The 21042-nt window shown below is 42.9% G+C and overlaps 1 protein-coding gene across 1 annotated transcript in view; it reads left to right on the forward strand.

Moving 5' to 3' along the window:
- Positions 1-21042, forward strand: part of OPA1 (OPA1 mitochondrial dynamin like GTPase) — a 68459-nt gene that overhangs the window by 37789 nt on the left and 9628 nt on the right. The window contains exons 23-24 of the mRNA XM_026649944.2: positions 1113-1206; positions 3797-3907. Of these exons, the coding sequence (XP_026505729.2) occupies positions 1113-1206; positions 3797-3907 (205 nt within the window). The remainder of the gene's footprint in view (positions 1-1112; positions 1207-3796; positions 3908-21042) is intronic.

Here is a 21042-nt window from a genome sequence, read left to right on the forward strand (position 1 = left end):
GGAGCAGTAGTGTTAGAAACAAAAATAAGGGTTAATATTTGGCACAATAAAATGTGGGCCATATGTAAGTAATTTTCATTTTTAATAATCAACCACAAAGCTAGCAATCAGACCTCCTCTATTGAACCTTTTAGTGTATCTGTGGCGCCTCCAGTATTTTAAATGGAAGGTTTAGAGAGAAACGGCAGTTTTGTTCTGATGCAAACAGTGTTTTGGAAATCTGTTTTTGATCCTGATAATGGACGTCATCCCTTGAGATATGGAAACGGCTCACTGCGTATCACAGATTTATACTTAAAATTATGGGATGATAAAGATGAAGAAAAGGAGAAACTGCCAAAAAAAGCTAAAATAAAGGAATCTCCCTATGATTAAGGGGAAGAATCAATGTACATAGTCTGAAATCCTCCTCGTCCCTACCACAGAGGCCTCTCTACAGGACTGCTGTAGTCAGGGCTCTGTAGCACAGGATGGGGTCTCAGAGAGGAGCTGGGAGCTGCCATCCTTTGGCACCAAGCATGCAGTCAGGAATACAGACAGCAACCCAGCTGGAGTTCAAATATCTGTGTTATACCCTCTGTGTTATAACCCCTCTACGAAGCTGGAGCTTCCCGTGGGCCTGGGGTATCTCCTGTAAGCACTTGTGCAAGCCCCTAACTCCCACATGTTTTTCATAAGCTTTTGTCAGGCAGCAAGACAAAGTTTGGAGTATGCTTGTCTCCTTTCAGCCGGTATAATACAGCCTTGAGAGCGCCATGTGCCCAGACCCAGTTTGTATGTAGTGCCTGCAGGTTACTTTCCTGTGCTGTCCCTTCATGACCCTTTCCACTGGAGAAAGGTGAACAACTGGATGCAGGGGGCGTGGGAGAAATATTTAACAAGACTGAGAGTGGCCTTTGGCATAGGAATTTGGGGTATGTCTCTTCATCACGCACAGCAAATCTTTTCTATATGTCTTTGCATAAGTTAATGTGTATATTCTATAGTCACTGTGTTCAAGAGTGTATGTCAGAGCAACCTCAGTTTTCTATTTAAGGGACTACACGGTTCGTTGAACCCCCCGTGGGGAAGGAAGGAAAGGAAGCGCTAACACCTTCCTCTACCTCTTTCAGCTCGAATGCAATGATGTGGTTCTGTTCTGGCGCATACAGCGAATGCTGGCGATTACAGCAAACACACTGAGGCAGCAGCTTACTAACACTGAAGGTGAGGCTTATCACGACTGCCCTGTTTGCAGCACAGTGCTAAGGTTAATAAGCTTCTAGTGCTATCCCATTTGGATGTCACTTTCTAGTTCATTAGAATAGAAGGCTGGCTTTGGTTTCATGTTTTGGTGGGCGACGAGAGGTGTCGACTGTTAAACTGGGTTTGATGTAGGTAGTATGTTAAATATTTTAAACCCATTAACTATTTTCAGGTGCTAGCTTGTTATATAACGCTGAAAAGGTTGAACTTTGTTCTGAGCAAGCACGGAGGATGCAGGAAGAAACGAGCACAGGTGTATGTAGTATAAAAAATGCTCAATAAGGAATACAAGGAGAACCATGACAATACCTGAGTCTGGCCTGAGGAGATTATCACAACACTAAATTACTTGGTTTCAGAGCTGGAGTTCTCCTTCCACTGATTCCTCTTGGAAAGGGCATCCTAAGGCTACTTGTTTAACGTGTTTATTATTTCTGATGTTGGTGATGTGTATATATGAGGCTGTTAAAGCTGCACTGCCATCATCCTGCTGATATCACTCAGCTCTTGATGTCTCATACTTCCTACACCGGAAGTTCTCTCAGCTTCCCAAGCATCTGGTCTAGATGAGATCTAATCGGCTAAGACTGCCCATGTAAAACAAGAGAGCCTGAGGAAATGGTGCAAGGAACATCAAACCCTTACACTCCAGGAACTTTTCTCAAACAGTTTACAATCTAGTGGTTCTTTTGGCTCTTAGGCTCCTGTTGGATGCCCAGATAACAGTGGTACCCAAGAGTACTTTTGTCTACCTTCCCTGGTTAAAAGAGATTGAGGCTTTTTCTTCTGGGCATTTCACACACAGAGCACAATATCCTTATGCTCCACAAGATTCTAACAGTCCTCCTTGGGGGAATCCAAGCTAGACTTCCTTCTGGTTAGGTCCTGTGTATTTTAGAAACAACTTCTCTTTATGCTCCAAGCCAGCACTGGAGATCAGCTAAGCTATTGGCAATGACAGGCACTAGATTTGTCCATCTAGGGATAAAGTCTGCTATGTGAAGGGTTTGTTGATTTTTTTCAGGGCAAATGGCAGGGTTTATCTGTTTGCTCAGGCTTTCCCTGAGAGGCTGTTTGAGGGGAGCCTGTGACTCATGGCTGGAATTTCATTATTAGTAGTTGTCATGGTATTTATTGATTAATGCACAAATGCGAGTTCTTCTTCGAGTGCTAGCTCATATCGATTCCAATGAGGGTGTGCGCGCGTGCACGATCGTCTGAAGATTTTTACCCTAGCAACACTCGGTAGGTCGGCTGAGGCCCCCCTGGAGTGGCGCTCTTACGGTGCCAGATATATACCCCAGCCGACCCACCGCCCCCTCAGTTCCTTCTTGCCGCCCGTGACGGTCGTTGGAACTGTGGAGCGCGGCTTAGCTGGACTCCACTTCCCTAGCTTCTAGTGTAGCCTTCCTCCCGGTCTTCGATCCGAAGCCGCACGCTTCTCGGCGAGAACGACAGCTGCACTCCCTAGACGTTCGCCTTTTACATCGAACGAACGAAACCTTTTAGGAGGACGACCCAGCTGTTCATAGCTGTGGCAGACTGGATGAAGGGCCTTCTGGTCTCCACCCAGCGCATCTCGTCCTGGATCACATCATGCATCCGTGCATGCTCTGACTTAGCTGGTATCCCAGCTACGCACCTGACCGCCCACTCCCCTCGGGCTCAAGCTTCCTCCTCTGCTTTCCTGGCTCATGTGCCCATACAGGAGATCTGTGGGGCAGCGACTTGTTCATTGGTGCATACCTTTGCTTCCCACTACGCGATCGTCCAGCAGTCCAGGGGTGACGGGGCACTGGGCTCAGCGGTTCTGCACTCTGCGACGTCTCACTCTGACCCCACCACCTAGGTAAGGCTTGGGAGTCACCTTATTGGAATCGATATGAGCAAGCACTCGAAGAAGAAAAGACGGTTACTCACCTTTGTAACTGTTGTTCTTTGAGATGTGTTGCTCATATCCATTCCAAACCCGACCTCCTTCCCCTCTGGTGGAGTAGACGGCAAGAAGGAACTGAGGGGGCGCTGGGTCGGCAGGGTCATATATCTGGCACCGTAAGGGCACCACTCCAGGGGGCGCCTCAGCCGACCCACCAAGTGTTGCTAGGGTAAAAATCTTCCGACAATCGTGCACACAGCGCGTGCACACCTAATTGGAATGGATATGAGCACCACATCTCGAAGAACAACAGTTACAAAGGTGAGTAACCGTCTTTTTCTAGGGAATACCAGGGTTTGTAAATGTCTAGATATTGCGTTTCATACACTAGAAATTAAGTGCAATTAATATTTTAATACCAAATACGTAGGTTTTATGAAACTTCTGGCAAGATCGGCTTGGGAAGCTGAATGCATTATTTAAATTGTCATGCGTGAACTCAGCCTGCCCATACCTCCCCACAAACTTCACAAGTCCAGAAAACTAGGAATTTTTCTTTTCTTTTTTGGAGGGGATGAAAAAAGTAGTGTTTGCAAAGAAGAAAGCACATTCCTTTGATTGTAAACACTTCCCTATCAAAGAATTCACTAGTCTTTTAACATGTATTTTTCACAGTCCGACGTTTGGAGAAGAATGTAAAGGAAGTGCTGGAAGACTTTGCTGAGGACAGTGACAAGAAGGTTAAGTTACTAACGGGCAAAAGGGTCCAGCTGGCGGAGGATCTCAGTGAGTAGCTGTTCTACTAGTATTTCACATACGACTTGAAAGGAAACAGATAATGCAGCCGAGCCCTTCATCACATGAAATTGTGATGCCTGTTTGCTGACAATACGAAATGTTAGTACAGATCCTTACCTGTAGGCCAGAAGGTCTGGGTCTTACCCAAAGTGCTGACAACACCATGCAGTGCTGGAGGACTGGTGTGTTGCTTAACATGGCATCCTTCTGATGAAACTGTAAACTTAGATCCCATATACATGTGTCATGGGGCTGTCAGGATGGAAGTTTTAAGATCTGGCTTTTTCTTATCAGGGAACAAAAGCTGCCTCTACTTTTAGGCTGCTTAATGCTTCAGATAATAATAGATTCTTGCAACCCTTTCTGAAGCACTCTACACTCTTTCGAGTATGGCACAGGGATGGCCCTGGTGTCTGGGAAATGCCTTTTGCTGGCCTCATGAAAATCTGCTCAGAATTGGCCTAGTTATAAACTGATGAAAATTGCCATTGCCCATCTGTTTTTCACACAGCACAGCTTGTTTTTTTTGGCAGCATACCAAAATCCTTCAACATTTCATGAGCACTGCGCTCACCATGCCCCCGTACCTCGCTCCAGCAGCCTACAAGCAGAGCAGAACCTCCAGAAGGGAGGAAAATGTACTGTGCAAAAAAGTCTGATCACATAATTGAAGACTGTGTCATAGTGCACATGCACAAGGGGGCCAAATTCAGGTCACAGGAAACGTTAATTCTGGCATTTCCTAACTTCACGTGCCGGACTTCGCAACTCCATAACTTTCTTTTAACATAGCTTTTGTGTAAGTAGTGTAGGATATCGAGCGTGGCCTAGCGTGCTGGTCAGCGTTCCCTCACTTAGTCAAGCAGTTCTAATCTCGTAGATAGCTGAGCATATAATTGCTGCTGTATTTTCCTAGTATATATACATTGTTTTTCTTTAGCAAAAGGTTATGATAGCTGACAATGCTATATAAAGACAAATTCCTTATGCTGATTGTAAACCGTAGGCTACTAGAAGGACCTGCTGTTGACACCACCAATCCATATGGTTACACTGAGAACCTACAGTGTTGTCTTTACATTAGAAGTGTAGATAATTGGGAGGAGGGGGATTCTGTAGAAGCTGTTGCTGTAGTATTTTAGGATTACAGCGAATGAGAACTTTTATTGGATGTTGAAGTGGCCTAGTCGAGATCTTTTTAGTCTATTTTTTTTTCTTAGCATCTATGTGAAATAGCAGTGATCTGGAGATGCATTCTGGTTGTTGGCGCCTGGCTATCAACACAAAGTATCAGTATTGCTTCAGAAGTCCCCTGTCAGTCCTGCTGTAATGTTACTCTGAAAGTGAAACGGGCTTTAACCAGGGCTTGCCCAGGTTTCGCCTCTTTCCCTTCAAGCTGTGTAAAGAAAAACTAGAAGCTATTTGGTGTTTAAACTAAGGGCTGGTCCACACTGGGGCGGGGGATCGATATAGGAAACGCAACTTCAGCTACGAGAATAGCGTAGCTGAAGTCGAAGTTTCCTATATTGAACTAAAAGTACCTACTTCGGGTCCACGCGGCGCAGGCAGGCTCCCCCGTCGACAGCGCTTCCTCCTCTCGGCGAGCAGGAGTTCCGCAGTCGACGGGGGAGCACTTCTGGGATCGATCTATCGCGTCCAGATGAGACGCGATAAATCGATCCTAGAAGATCGATCTCTACCCGCCGAATTAGGCAGGTAGTGTGGACCAGCCCTAAGAGTAGAGTCTGAGTGTTTAATGGAGAAATTATCTCCTTTATTAGTGAGGGGTCCTATTCATTTTCTGTTGGTAAATGTTGTCCTTTTAATTCTCATTTTGCTGCTTTAATACCTATACATTATTTTTCTTGTTTGCAAAAGCTTCAGCTCATTGCATGATTCTTTGCTAGCACTGGTTTATCCTTCAGTATTCAGTGCTGTAAAGCTGATATTATTTTTTAGAAAATAAACAGTATTTATGTAAAACTATAATGCTTAGATAGTTTGGTAAATTAATGCTGCAAACAAGAAGAAAATTGAAGCCTTGAAGATGTGATGCTGGCAAAGACTCTTGTGTATCTCGTGGAATGAAAAGAAGATGACTGTTAATATTAAAAATATTACTGGGGGGAAGCAGACCCTGCTGTTAGAAATCAGTAGACACAAACTTATGTGCTTTGGTCATGTGAGGGGTAGTAATGGAAATAACCTCAAGAAAGTGACCAAGGAAGTTATAGTGGCACATCATCGTAGTAGGGAACAGCCAGCAAGGAGATTGATGGATGGTGTGCGAGATCACTGGAGTGCTCAAAGCTAGTGAGAAGGCTTCTGAAAATTCTGCTCTGATATCACCAATAGTCAGAGATGAATCCGTGGATTTTTGCTGACTTACATAATGCTTAGAAGTGAAAGCAAGGTATTACGAAAGCTAAAAGCTTGGTACATACGACAGCTATGGAAGAGTTTAGTACTGTAAAATATCTCCGACCATTCTGGTTTCCAGTTCCATTCACCGGACACAGCCTTAATAGACTGATGTTTCTTGCCACAAGATATCTGAAACAGAAAGCAAGACTTCCTGTGAGAGAAGGATGAATTGTGTATAGGGCCCTCCCAAATTCATGGTCCATTTTGGTCAATTTCACGGCCAGAGGGTTTTAAAATTAGTCCAATTCACGATTTCAGATGTTTACATCTGAAATTTCACGGTGTTGTAACTATGGTTCAGAGCTGGGCTCTGAAGGCAGCAGCCACTGAGCTTCCTGCAGCTAGAGGAGGTTCCCTGAGGTGGAGGTGGAGGTGGGTCCAATCCCTCCGGAGCTGCTGGGAGCGCCTCAGCTGGAGGCTCCTAGCTGCTAGTCCTGGCCAGTGGTGGATTAATGCAGGGGTCCTGGCCAATATGGGGGCCCTGAGCCGTTGCTGGGGGGGGGCGGAAACCCCGGTTGGTGCCGCACGGGGGGCGGAAACCCCGATCCCAGCTCCAGGTCTGCTGCAGTGCAGAAATGGGGCTGTACCACCCTCACTTCTGTGCTGCCTCTGGAGGTGGTTCTGATCGAGAGCAGGAGAAGGGCAACTCCTGTCCCTCCCCAGCCCGGCCCAGACTAACAGCTAGGAGCCCCCGGCTGGGGCACTCCCAGCAGCATGCGGAGATCGGAATTCATTGGGCAGGGCTTATTTCACAGTCCGTGACACGTTTTTCACGGCCTTGAAATCGGGTTTGGAGCGGAGCCCAGAGCTGGAGTGCGGAGCAGCTCCAGAGCAGTGGAGCTGCAGGTTTTTGCCTGGAGCTGGAGTGGAGCCGGAGCACAGCTCCAAAGCCCTGCTTGAAATTGGTAGGGCCTTACTTATATATTATTAATTCAATACATGAATAGTAGTGGGTATCCAGTAGATTATATTCAATAAAATAAAATGTAGCAACAAAAAATTCCCAAGTGTGTTTCTTGCAGGTCACGGACACTAACCACAAGTGGGGTTTTTTATTAATTAATCCTCATCCAGTGCCCAGTTACAGTGAAAGATGATGTATGCTGACATGTTCTGTTTTATTGTACCTTTTGGGAAGATTTTAAAACCATCAGTGCTTGGCTCCGCAGTCCATTCAGAAACATTCTCCTCACTCTCTTGTGCAAGCTTTTATTGCTAAGTGGTACTAATTTTATGAGCAGATGATTGAGAGAAGACTTCTTGGCTTTCTCCTTAGTGTACAGAGAATGCTTTTCTTTGTTGCAATTTTCATACACCTGAGAGATCCTTTCTGATAACACCGGGCATTGAAGTCTCAGTGGAACCTACAAGTAATCTCCTCCTTAAGCATGGAGTGGCAATTAGAACTCCACTACTTCAGGAAAGGAAATCCTCACTCTCGCAATCCACACTCATTAAATGTTTGGATTTTAATTCACCAACTGAGATTTAGCTTCCTAGTTTGAAGCTCTACTTGTAAACGAAGTCTAGATTATTTAAATACCCTTGACATGTCAGGACTTGTCTCCTGATAACAAAAGTCAAGCAGTGTTGCTATGCTACATCAAATTTTTAACACCAAAGCATTGAAAGTGTTTTATTGTTTGGTCTGTTTTTGCCCTGAGATGCCAGTTGATGGCATGTTAAGTATTCTAGCTTGGGTGACACAGCCTCATAATGGGGCTACATATAAACCACAAATTTTCTCATTTGATGCATGTTTTTATTGCATGTATTCTAAATCCTGGAATGGAACTTTTAATTCTACATGTTTCATTAATATCACTCAGGCCCTGAATCTAACACTTTCCCCGTATGTTACTTTCCACATTTTATTTATAGACATTCCAAAGCCTGTTCATAAACTGATTCCTTACACAGCTTAGCACAAACTGTATAAAATATAGATGGTTCTGAAGGTTGTACTGAAGATCTTTTTGGGGGGGGAAGTATGCGTGTGTGTGCGTGCGTCGTGTGTACATTATTTCAGAGAAATGCCAAATAGTCATATTATTATTTGGAATGTAAATAGTGTTAAATTAATAACGTGAAGTCCTAGGACCAGAAACACCTGGAAGAGGGGGACAAAGAGGGAGAAAAGTAATTGACTGGGGGAAATGTGCTTTAATATATCTTTAAAAAATGCCTTGTATATAGATGGACGTAGAAGTTTGACTTGTGTTACCTTGAACAAAACACTAAAATTATTTGCCACCGGAAAGCCACAGTTTTAGACATGCTCATTATTTTGTGTAATATTTGCAAACAGGAGGAAGCTGCATGGGTCGTCTAGGTCTGTCTCGTTCCCTGTCTAATTGGGCACTTACGACGCTTCTGGATTACAAATTCAGCAGTTGGTGGGACCCGTTGTCAACTCACTTGTCCCCTAACTCCTTAACAACATGATTGCGATTTGTAGCATAGCTAGGACCTTACCTGTGTTTTTGTAGCTTGACTAAAAACACATCCAAATCTTTAGCCTATCTGTAGGATACTTTTGAAGTCCCGTCTGTGTTACCAAAAATGCAACTGTCTTGTAATTGAGTCCTCTGACTTGCTCATATTTGTAGTTCAGATGGAGCCCAAGTGGCACAATAGTAAGTTTCCCTTACGAAACACGGATTCCATAGCGACCCTTAGATTCACACCTGACAGCTCCTTAAATCTGTACTTTATATGCAGGATCTACTAGCATCGGTATGGAGGGGTAGGAATTAAAGCAGTAATGTTTAAAAATGTTATATAAAGTACATTTTGCACTCATAAAAGTGCACCTTGTCAGTCTCTTCCTCCCTCCCACTGTCGCCTTCATTTTTAAGTCTCTGCTTTGGGCACAAAAGGAGTCCTGTAGCATCTATTGATAGCAAAGTAAAACCCATACTAATGCCTAAGGCTGCAGCTGCACAGAGAACTTTTGTGTTTACTGTTAAAGTTCTAGCCTGATTTCTGCTGTTTAAATGAAGAAGAGCGACATATTGTTACCTGTACGGTTACAGCATGGAAAAGGGCTAGTCTATGAATCTCCTTGAATAGAATATATACCGTATATACTTGATCATAAGCCGGTTCGTTTATAAGCTGACCCCCCCCCCAAGTTGGATAAGTAAAAATGGAAAAATTTTATAACCCGTTCATAAGCCGACCCTATAATTCAGGGGTCAGCAAACTTTGGCTCCCGGGCCATCAGGATAAGCCGCTGGTGAGCCGAGATGGTTTGTTTACCTTGACCATGCGGAGGCACGGAGATAAACCTAAATAAACAAAGTGTCCTGGCGCGCCAGCTGCTTAACCTGACACGCCAGGACAGCAACTGGTGGGGAAATTTTTTGGGGGGGAGAAGCTGGGAGTCAGGGGAGTAACCCCTGTGACCATCCCCCACATGACCCCACCCCTAGCCCGGGACCCCCACACTCTCCCCGTCCCTTCCCACCTTATCTGGGAAGGGCCAGGGGAGGATGTCTCTGGCCTGGCTGGAGCTGCTCCGGCAGGCTGGGCAGCGCGGCCGCAGCCTGCTCCGGCGGGCCAGACCAGGTGGCGCGGCCACAGCATGTTTCAGTGGGCTGGGCCTGGTGGCACAGCCGCAGCGTTCTCCGGCGCCCGGGCGGCACAGCCACAGCCTGCTCTGGGGGGTGGGGCCGAGCAGCAGGGCTGCAGCCTGCCAGCCCCGGAGCTGCAGCTGCTTCGGAGGCTGGGGGGAGAGCAGCGTGGCCAGAAGCAGAGAGATTCTGGCTCCGCCTCTTCCCTTCTGTCTCTGCTGGCTGTGCTGCCTCGCCTTGCTCCCTCTGTTGGGAGAAGGGGCTGTGTCCCACCTCTCCCTCTCTATACCCGTTCATAAGCCGACCCCCTTCTCCGGTGCTTAAAAATTCGGCTTATGAACGAATATATACACTAATCTTTTATGTTTTACCCATACATAGTGATTTCTACTGCATTTCTGCTTTATTTTACTTTCATTAAACTAGTTAATGCTGTACACTTCAGTATATTGTTTCTCTGTTGGCCTTACTGAACTTTGTTAAATTCAAAAAGAGAGCAAATAACTACTCAAAATGTTAAAACTTGTAGGCCTGCTAGTGTATTTTTGTCATTAGGGAGTTGTTAGTGGTTAGTTGGTTACTGGGTCCTGTTGCCATCAAAAAGCTTTTTGATGGCACCAGTAAAAGTGGTAATTGCTAAAGGGTCTGACGCTTGGTGCAGGCTTTCAGACCTTTTCTGCTGGTTTAATTAGAAGAACCTGTATCTCTGCAGTGCTGTTGTCCAGAATCAGACCACAGATTTGTATCCTATGTGGTAAAGAAAAGAATGCAGGTGAATGACTTTGATCTTGCACTGTAATGCAGAATTCCCTTGATTTTGTAATTTATTTCCTAAAACAAAATAAATGACAATTACTTTAGCAAACAGAATCTGTAACTGTACAGAAGATCAATGCTGTGAGGGTAGCTTTCATCTTCCAACAAAACGCTTCCTGACATAGATGTTCTTTGCTGTTGAGCTTCCCAGTGAAGTGGGTCCCAGAAATATTTAACTGTTTCGAGAGTTCCACTCTGACTGATTTCTTTTAGAATTTCAGTCAAAATAATTCAAAATATAAAGAGCCAAAGTAAATTTCCTGAATAACATGAACTTCGTGCTGCAGCTAAGTTGCTGTGCAGCTTTCTAACACAAGATGGCAACATCCGGCCTGTGTGGCAGCACTCGGAAGGATCAGCAAGCAGGAGTCATGCCATGCCAGGCGTCCGGTCTCTGTTTACTCTTCTTTACTGTTTGATGCCTACGCATTGTCCAGGCAGCAGGCGTTCGTTTCTCGGATGTTAGGGCTGTTTCCTTTGGGAGGATACAGCACTTGTCTGGGCTTGCCTCTTATTTTCTACTCTCTTACTCAGCAGTTTGCACTGCTTAGAAATGACGGTGAAACTTTAGCTGCATGGCCAAATTCTTAACCACAGCTGGACTGCAAGGTTTGGCTTTACAAAGCAATTTCAATAAGTAGCAATTATTATGAATTATCATATTATAAATCGAAAGAAAAAAAATCTTGCAAATCATTTGGAAAATAACCACACAGAGCAGTGCATGAGGGTCTTTTTCACTTCTGAAGCTCCGTAAGTGACTATAGACATAGATTGTTGTGGGTGCTACTACAATATAAGTGCTGTCAATGCAAACAGGAAGCTACAGAGTGAAATCCTGGCCCCATTGAAATCAGTGCAAAGATTTCGCCCCAGTCTCTGCTCAAAGAAACTTAATATGGATCTCAGGGTGTCCTTTCTTTTAAAGAGCTTAACTATGAATTCTGCTTAAAAAAAACCCAAACCACTTTTCTTCAAAATCCAATTCCTGCACAGTATATGTGCATGTAAGAATTATATAATATGCAAAGCATCTTCCTGCAGTTCTGTGTGTGCTATTCATCCAACATTCTGCTCCCTCATAATTCAGGTATTTTAACAAACAAACAAACCCTAAAACAGAAATAAAACCCCATGCAGATCCTATTTGTGAAGTGGGAGTAGTGGCAGGGACGCAGAAGGAGGGCGAGGGATCAGCAGAATACTGAGGGAAACCTGACTCTTAAATAACCAAGTATGACTGTGGAAGGGTCAGCCCCCAAGTCAGTTTGTCAGCACATAAGGTATTGACACCTGTGCAGGTGTCACAGACTAGTCAGGACTTCTTTCTACACAAAGGCCTATTGAAACGGAGGAAGGCAGTTGAATGTGCAGAAAAAGAAATTCCTACCTTAGGGCGATTTTCTTAAATTCTGTCATAGTTCTAAAATGTAATCTTGATGCACAGAATTAGCTGTAATTATTTTCTTCTAAAGGTCAAAGTGTATCAAGACGAACTAAACTAGTGTTCCGAAAAACTCTTCTGCTTTTTATATCTAAGGCTAACACTGGGATTTGTTGCCTGTTGAAGTCACTGTATTACTTTTTTACTGTGTTGTGAATTCATTAGAATTGGGTTTAAGCCTCTGTTGCATTTTATTTTGGAAGTGTCCTTTTAGTGTGCCTGATTTATGTTGGTTGAATATTGGACGTCCTTCGCATGCCATCTTAGTTCAGTTGCAAATCTATGTACAGTTTCTCACCAGATTAGACTGGTAATTAAAATACAGAGATTGTTGTGGAGCCAGAATTTGGAGTTTATGGGTCATATACGGCCATTTGTTAGATTCCACTCAAATAAGGGTGTTCCTGGGGTCTGTGGAATGTCTGCTTATAACTGTCTGGTTAAAGACGGCCCTGTTTTTAATGTCATACATTTAAGTGGAGCTGGGTGCCAGAGTCCATTAGCACTAATTTGGGGGCCGCTGTAGCATAGTACTGCATGGTGACATTATTTTCTTCATTGCTATGAGCTGCAGAATGAAAATGCTGCATGAAACTAATTTTAGAGTGTGGAGTTGACTATCCCATATTTGTGTTTCACTCCACTGAGATGACTACAAGGTTTCTAATGACCTCTTCCTGATCAGATCTCATGACCTGTTGATCACATATGTTCCTAAAATCCTGTCCTCCCTTGGCTTTCCTGACTCCATTTGTACCAGATTGTTTTGCTTCTAAATCGGATCTTCCCCGTTTAAACATAAGGACTGATAAAACTCTAGCAGCTCTACTGGTCACAACCATGGGGGAGGAGTAGTCTCTCAGGGTGGAAGGGTCCAGATCAGTAGGGCAAAACCAACACCTTAAAGTCCACTTGGAAACCAATAGATAACCAATGCAGATTACAGAGAGTTGGCTACTATTATTTTTATTTTATATTGGTGCTTAAAATATTTATTGCCAACAATATGTTTGGATTCTGCAAGACTGAGGTAAAGGGTCTAATTCTGTAAGCACTTACTGTGGGGTCCCAAAGTCCCCAGAAGGGACTCTAAAAGATGGACATGGAGAAGATGTGGACTTGGAAATCCAGAGGAAGGAAGAACATACAGGGATCTTTAGAACTAATTATAATCATGGAAGAAGTGAGCTTTTAGAAGAGATTTGAATGACGACAGGATGGTAACCTTGCAACCAGTGAGATACACCACTTAACGAGGGGCAGCTGCATTATGCACGGGTTTCCTAACGGCCCTAAGATATCCTCCTAAGGAGCATCTTGCTGTAGTCTAATCTTGAAGTGACAAAAGTAGTGAGAGCTGCATCTGAAAAGGTAACTTTCTGAACAGGTGCAGATCAAACAGCCGTCCTGGCTGTCCCCACTATCTGATCATCTCAAGCAGCTGAGGAACTAAAAAGACCTGCAAATTCAAGTCAGATTATGCCCTCCGTTATGGTGGCTGTTATCTTCCACTCGTTCCCCCTCAGTCTTTTCTGGATTTGTTCCTTATTTAGTGCACCCTCATCTATGCCCCAGTCTCAGCCAGAAACTAAATGCTCACCTACACCATCTGTATCTGATAAGGTGGAAATGTTAGAGGCAACATGACACGCTTCCTCACAACCCTCCCCATATGCATGCTGAATTGTGGGGAGGATGTGTGTGTGTGAGAGAGACAGCAGATGTGTAGTTTGTACATGCACACTGAATATGATTGTTATCATTAGGATTAAAATATATTCAGCTATTTTTGTTTAGTGTTCCTACTCTGTTCTATTCAGTTATAGAGCAAATCACTATTATTTTTACCTAGTCACCTTTGCCTTATTTTTAATTCAGTGTAGCCCAGTGCATGAGCCCATCTAAAGCAAATGTACTTTGTGGTAGTGGAGGCAACTTGAATTTAACAGTTCTTTGTTTTGGACAGCTGTGTGAAACTGACAAATTAAAGCAGTTGCTAGAGGAATGTGTAGGATTGTTTGTGTCAAAGTGCAGATAAGGTAGCTCCTGCTTTGTGTCATGGCAGAAAGGGCTTTAAAGAGCCGCGTCGTCTCAAAGAGGGAAGTAATCCTCAAGGGAGAGCATACATCAATTGTAAACCTCCTCTGATGGAGCGATGGTTTTCTTAACTTCAAAATCCCAGATGGCGAAGATCCGAGCGCTGTGGTTTCTTAATGTTATTGATGAAGAGCCAGGCACTAATATCCAGGTTCAAAAACGGATCCTCACAAAGTTTAGCACATTCTTCGCAGACCAAGACCATCATTTAAAGTCAACATAGAAAGATAATGATAAATCGGTGTAGGACTGAAGGCATGTTTGCTGCCTATTAATCTTGTCCAAGTCCAATGATCTATCCTTTGATGCATGTTGTTCTGGTGTTATATTTACTAAATTTAATCTCTTCCTGAAATTTACTGCATGTTTCAAGGATGGAAACAGAATGTTGGGTGCTAGTTTAAAAAAACCTGATCAGTTATATGTACAGATACCATATACATCATTAATTGGATCTTCATTTAGAAGTAGTAGTGTTTGTAGAAATGCAAAATTATTGCAGGTAGATGAATCAAAGGAAGATGAATCAACCACTACCAAGCTGTGAAATATATTAATCAGACCCCAAAAGACCTAAGAAACTAGGGTCATCGGTGTTTCTTTGCCAGCTTATTTAGTATGGTGATGGTGATTTTTCACCTAGCTTCCAAGATGGAAGGCAATATAAAATAAGAGAGCAGTATAGTAATTAATATGACAATACAAACAAAAAAGAAAATGAAGAATAAAGTAACATCTGCTCTTTCAGAGCAGGTTTCAGATTAGCAGCCGTGTTAGTCTGTATCCGCAAAAAGAACAGGAGTACTTGTGGCACCTTAGAGACTAACAAATTTATTTGAGCATAAGCTTTCGTGGGCTACAGCCCACTTCTTCGGATGCATAGAATGGAACATACATTGAGGAGATATATATACACACATACAGAGAGCATGAACAGGTGAGAGTTGTCTTACCAACTGTGAGAGGCCAATTAAGTAAGAGGGAAAAAAACTTTTGAAGTGATAATCAAGATAGCCCAGTACAGACAGTTTGATAAGAAGTGTGAGAATACTTACAGAGACTGGGAATGGCTGAGCCATTACAAACATTGAATCTATCTCCCCATGTAAGTATTCTCACACTTCTTAAACTGTCTGTACTGGGCTATATGCATCCGAAGAAGTGGGTTGTAGCCCACGAAAGCTTATGCTCTAATAAATTTGTTAGTCTCTAAGGTGCCACAAGTACTCCTGTTCTTTTTGCGGATACAGACTAACACGGCTGCTACTCTGAAATTAGTCTCTAAGGTGCCACAAGTACTCCTGTTCTTCTTTCAGAGCAGGAGCACTTAAGCAATTAATCTGTATTCCTGACAAGCAGAGATGAATCATGGTATCAGTCCTATCTCTAAACATTTCTCTTGTTATAATTTCAGACAGACATTTTCTCTTCTAATGATGAAATTTAACATAAATGTTGTTGTAGATAGATTTTACTGGTTTGTGGTCCAAGTAACTATTGAGTACAACCTTCCTTTGGTTTGAGGACCAAAATGTATCAATTTCTAACATTTAGTTTTTATAAAGATCAGTATTCACATTTCTGCACTGGGATTTACACAAGTAATTGCCTTTCGTAATATGGTTAGTCACAGAAGTTGTTTGTGCATCAGCTGGAGGAATTTAAACCTTATATGTATTTGGATGAGACATCACATAGTGTTCATGGTCTGCTTTTAGTTTGTTTTTCACCTATTCCCTCCCCAGTTAACGGGCACGTTGCTCTGATACAGTGAATGAAAACAATTAAATCTTCCACAATTAAATCTTTGCCTGATTGTTGAGCTGATTCAAGACATTTCTATTTTGTGTTGGTTTCTCATCACTGTACTATCTGGGCACCTTCCAGTCGCGCATTAAGCAAGGTGACTAACATCTATTGTGTGCTCCATTCTGTCTCTCATTTTGGCAGTTTTTAATTGGAAATTCTATGCTTAATGAACATTTTGAAACCTGTGGTAGGCTCTGAGCGCTGTTTATGGTAGTACTGTGGCATTAATTACCTTCCCTTTTATAGGGATGTGGGACCTGACACATGACAAGTTCTCAAAAACGTAACTAGTGTCAGGTCAAAAGTCTCAGTAGTTGTCATTTTCACCTCAGTGTAGCTATCTCAGCTTTAATACTATGCTCCTGCGTTGTCAGAGACGGGGCGATAACTTCATGTTTGCCAGTCTGTAGAGCCCTGGGGACTACTCTGGGAAATACAGTCGGCTTCTGTTCTATTTGATTGGGGAGGGGAAAATGTGTTGCTGGAAACAGTTTCGTTAGCTGAGAAGGGCTCATGTGCAGACCTTGGGCCAGTGTGGGTCAAGACGTTGATTAATTAGTAGCCTACACTTTCATCAGTACAATGCACAATTCATGTTTTATGGTGGTCTTTTTTTCTAAGAGCATTTTTAGCTATGTTAAAATAAAATGGCAATGCTAAGTACTTGTGGAAGTATCTTTAATGTCTACAGACAAGCTGGCTTTCTTACTGCTGATTTTGCTCCATCCCCTAGCATGAAGTAAAGGTGTGGGGTTTTAAGTGGCGGTTGATACTTTATCCTCAAATCATATTTGAGTAAAGTTATCAGTAATGCTGGTAGCTAGATTGACTTGAGTGATGATGATTATACATCTTCTATCTAGACTCTATTCCAAGCATCAGTTTCTTGCAGTGTTTGACCTGGTGTCATGGTTCTCGCTTATAGCATGTTAACCATACAAGCTGGGGTATCTAAATTTCCTTTGGCTGAATCCTCCCCTGAAACAGGAAGGAAAAGAGAGAAAGATAGGTTCTCTGTCTATGGTGGGGAAGCAGGCTCCCCTGATGTTTCCTGTTGTGGTCTAGTTAAGTACTTGGTCAGTTCGCCATCAGGAGGTCATAGAAGAGCTCATGTCCATAAAACTAGGATGTGTTAAACCAACTCCTGGAGATCTGGCTATATTTGGATATATATAAAATGGTTATGCTAAATATTTTGCTTTTGTTTTAGGGTTCTAAGATGATGCTAACTATTCAAAGTAAGATCAGTAATCCATCATTATAACAGCATCTCACTTGTTCTATCAGCCACGCAGAGCACCTCCTCGCACCACTCCCCATACCACCAAGAATACCAGGATTCTAGCAGCACCCAAAAATGAACTGCCTGTTTTCAAGGGCTGGAAAAGTGATTTAGTGCAAACATTGATTAAGTTTTGCCAGTAGCTCTGGGCTCCAGCTAGTAAAACATCATAGTGCTGTTTTTATCTTCCTACCTCTGTAAAGCAAGTCTTAGGGCTGGTCTATACTTAGCCGCTAGTTCGGCGGCTGGAAATCGAACTTCTTGGTTCGATTTATCGCGTCTGGTCTGGACGCGATAAATCGAACCAGGAAGTGCTCGCCGTCGACTGCGGTACTCCAGCTCAACGAGAGGAGTACCGCGGAGTCGACGGGGAGCCTGCCTGCCGCGTGTGGACCGCGTCTGAACTGCGGTAAGTTCGAAGTAAGGTATGTCGAATTCAGCTACGTTATTCACGTAGCTGAATTTGCGTACCTTACTTCGACTTGGGGGGTAAGTGTAGACCAAGCCTTAGACCCAAAATGTGATTAATACTTTTGTGTCATGATTATCCAATCTCAGTGAATATACTTTGAAGTTCAAAATTTACAGGAAGTATTCATTTAACCTTGCCATATATTTGCATCTCTTGCATGGTACAGTAGATTTGAGAAACATATTTGATAACAGTAAAAGTTAGTTTTACTATGATGTTACCTCGGTTAGCAGCTTTGTTCATTCTGTGCTGGCTACCAGTAATGAAGTGGTACGCTAGCTTTTCTGCAAGCTTGCATTTTAAGCCTATATATTTTTAATGATTCATGGATTTACTATATGAACTATTATAAATTCCATTTAAACTTCTCCAGTACTGCAGTGCTTTTATTACACTAATGAGCTAATTGTTTAAGAATCATTCACATGATTCATCCTCCTGGTCTGCCTTTTTTTAAAAACTTCAGCCACTGAAGGGCTTTTGACAGACCAATATTTATAACGGTTTGACAGCAGGATGAGGAACAGCGTTTGTCTTTGTAACAGCTTGAAGAAAGGGCCTTTCCAGCCCCCAGCCATGCAGTTACAATCTTGACCTCTTTCTTATGCTGGGAACATACATACAGCAGACAAGCAGCACCTCCCATGTGTTTTCTTGACCCTCTGACTGTCCATTCACTTCCCATCTGTTTTGCAGTCTTAAAGGAGCAGAGGGGGCCCTCTTCTTATAAATCTGTCTTTGCAGGTGATAAATGATGTTCTGTCTCTTTAAGGGCTGCCTGGGTGGTTTTTCCTTTTTTTTAAAAAAAGTTTTAGCTTTCCTGTCCGACACATCCAGAGGAAAATATGGTATGTGAACAAGAGGAAACTGGCAAAAAAAAATGTGATGAGCCGATGTCAAAGAATTTTTTAAAATTCAGCAGGACATGACCCTGCAATGATCAGTAAATTATAGTAGCTCTTAGCCTTTTGAGATTTGTGAGGTGGGAGAAGGCATGTTGATGCAAGTTTTGTAACTTGTGGGTATAGGGGTTGTTTTGGGAGTTGACTTTTTTGGACAATCTTTAGAACACTGCCCCCACATTGTTTTAGCAAGAACTGGAGTTTTCTATGGTCCTATAGAATGTGGAAGAACGTGGCACAAAGGGCTGAACCAAGAAGAGATTGTTTCACTTAGCCCCTTTTATATTTGTTCAGTGTGGTTTTGTATATGTAACTGGGATAATGCGCTAGTTAGGAATAAGTTAAAATCCCACTTCCTGCAGTGGACTGTGGATCCATATTGATATGAAGAGTATGATGCTGGGCATTCTAATCAATCTGACTATAGACTGGATTTTCTGCTTACTGAAGGAAAGATGATGTTTTTATAACAGCGAATCAGCGATTTTCCTAAAGGAGCTGTAGCAAGCTAACTTCTTGTGTAGAAGGAATTCAGGGAACAGAATGGAGAAAATTGACTTAGGAGGAAAGATTTAAAAGAACTAAAATATAAACGCCAGATAAAAGGAAGGACGAATCAAAACCTACGAATATCAGAAGGGTGTAAACCCTCAAAACGGAGAGGAATTATTTAACAAAGTACAAGAAGCCAGAACTATAGGGGTTATAAGTGTCGTTTCATAGTGCCCCCTAGTCTACAAGGTGCTTCATCAAAGTTTATAATAGAAGATAGGTCCCTGTCGTCAAGGAGTTTATAATCTCAGCCCCTGATCCTGCAATTCGATGTCTATAAATGGGCCCCATTGACTTCAGTGGGGCTCTGTGCAGATCAGACTGTAGACTCAAATCCTGAATGATAGACTGACGGACAAGTGAGGATGCAGCATACACCAAAAACGGATGGGGGGAGGGCAAGGAAGCGCAAGGGTCAGAGCCCTGCCTTTTGTGGTCACTCAGTTCAGGCATGCATATGTCATGGCTGTGCAAATATTTCCTCCTCTTTTTAAAGAATAAACTTTTTTTGTAGATGGTGGTTTGATACTAAGCAAAAGTTTCAGGCTGAAAGGCAGGAGAAACTTTTGACAGAGATGTGTTGGTCTGCGGAAAGATTCCTACAGTTTCTTGGGTTGTTTGAAAGTAGCCTGAACAAAGAACCAGAGACCATCCTGCTGGGAGCAATCCTGTATAGGCAAGGAAACGGACTAATGACCATCTCCCATTGTCTAACTTGTAAGACTGGGAGGCAGCATATCTTAGTTGCAGAGAGGACATTAGAACTCAGAAGTTTTTCTGCCAGCTTTGTGCTCATTCCTCTAAGGCCCCAAATGAGAAAAGCATCTTTACTTAGGGACGCACTTACACGTACTTAAATGCTTACCTAAACAGGGATCTAAATGTTTGATTTCTGAGCAGATGACTTTACCTCTCTGCCGGAGATTTCCTGTCTGCAAAATGGGAATACTAGCTGCTTCCTACAAGGCAGGGATGTTTGTGTGGATTCCTTCTTAATGTTTGTAACGTCCTAAGTAGTATGATTTAGTTCTCTAAGTACAGACAACTCTAGCCCCTTTCCTCCAGTGTAACTGTTCATCTGTAGATGAAAAGAAAAATAGTTTGTGAGGGTTTTTTCCCTTCATATTCCTCTCAGAGTCAGGGAACAGAGGTGTACAATAAAGAGTAAGGGCTTGTCTACATGGGAGAACTTTCCTAGTATATTTACAGCAATATAACGATGTCATTTTAACTCGTTGTGTGGACGCTGTCTTATTCTGGAATAAGAGTGGGTTTTTTTCAAATTTGCTTAAACCCCTTCCAAAGCAACATAAGCTTTGGAAAATGAGAAAAAATGACATATTGTGTGTGTGTGTGTGTGTATGAGAGAGAGAGAGAGAGAGAGACAGACAGACAGACAGACAGACAGACACGTATATTCCCAGCCAGGAGCTGGGAATGAGTGACGGATGGATCACTTGATTACGTGTTCTGTTCATTCCCTCTGGGGCACCTGGCACTGGCCAATGTCAGAAGGCAGGATACTGGGCTAGATGGACCTTTGGTCTGACCCAGTATGGCCGTTATGATCTGTTCTTATGACACTATTGTATTTAGTGTCCACATGAGGAGTTAAAGTGCTGTAACTATAGCAGTTTAAATTTACACATTATCAGATAACAATATAACTTCCCCATGTAGATAAGCTCTAGGAGGTTTCTTGAGTCCTAAATATTATTCCAAGGCCAGGATGACAACTTTTGTCAGAAGC

This window comes from Terrapene carolina, unplaced genomic scaffold (genome assembly GCF_002925995.2).
Source record: "Terrapene carolina triunguis isolate 2854851 unplaced genomic scaffold, T_m_triunguis-2.0 Scaffold88, whole genome shotgun sequence".
Taxonomy (NCBI): Eukaryota; Metazoa; Chordata; order Testudines; family Emydidae; genus Terrapene; species Terrapene triunguis.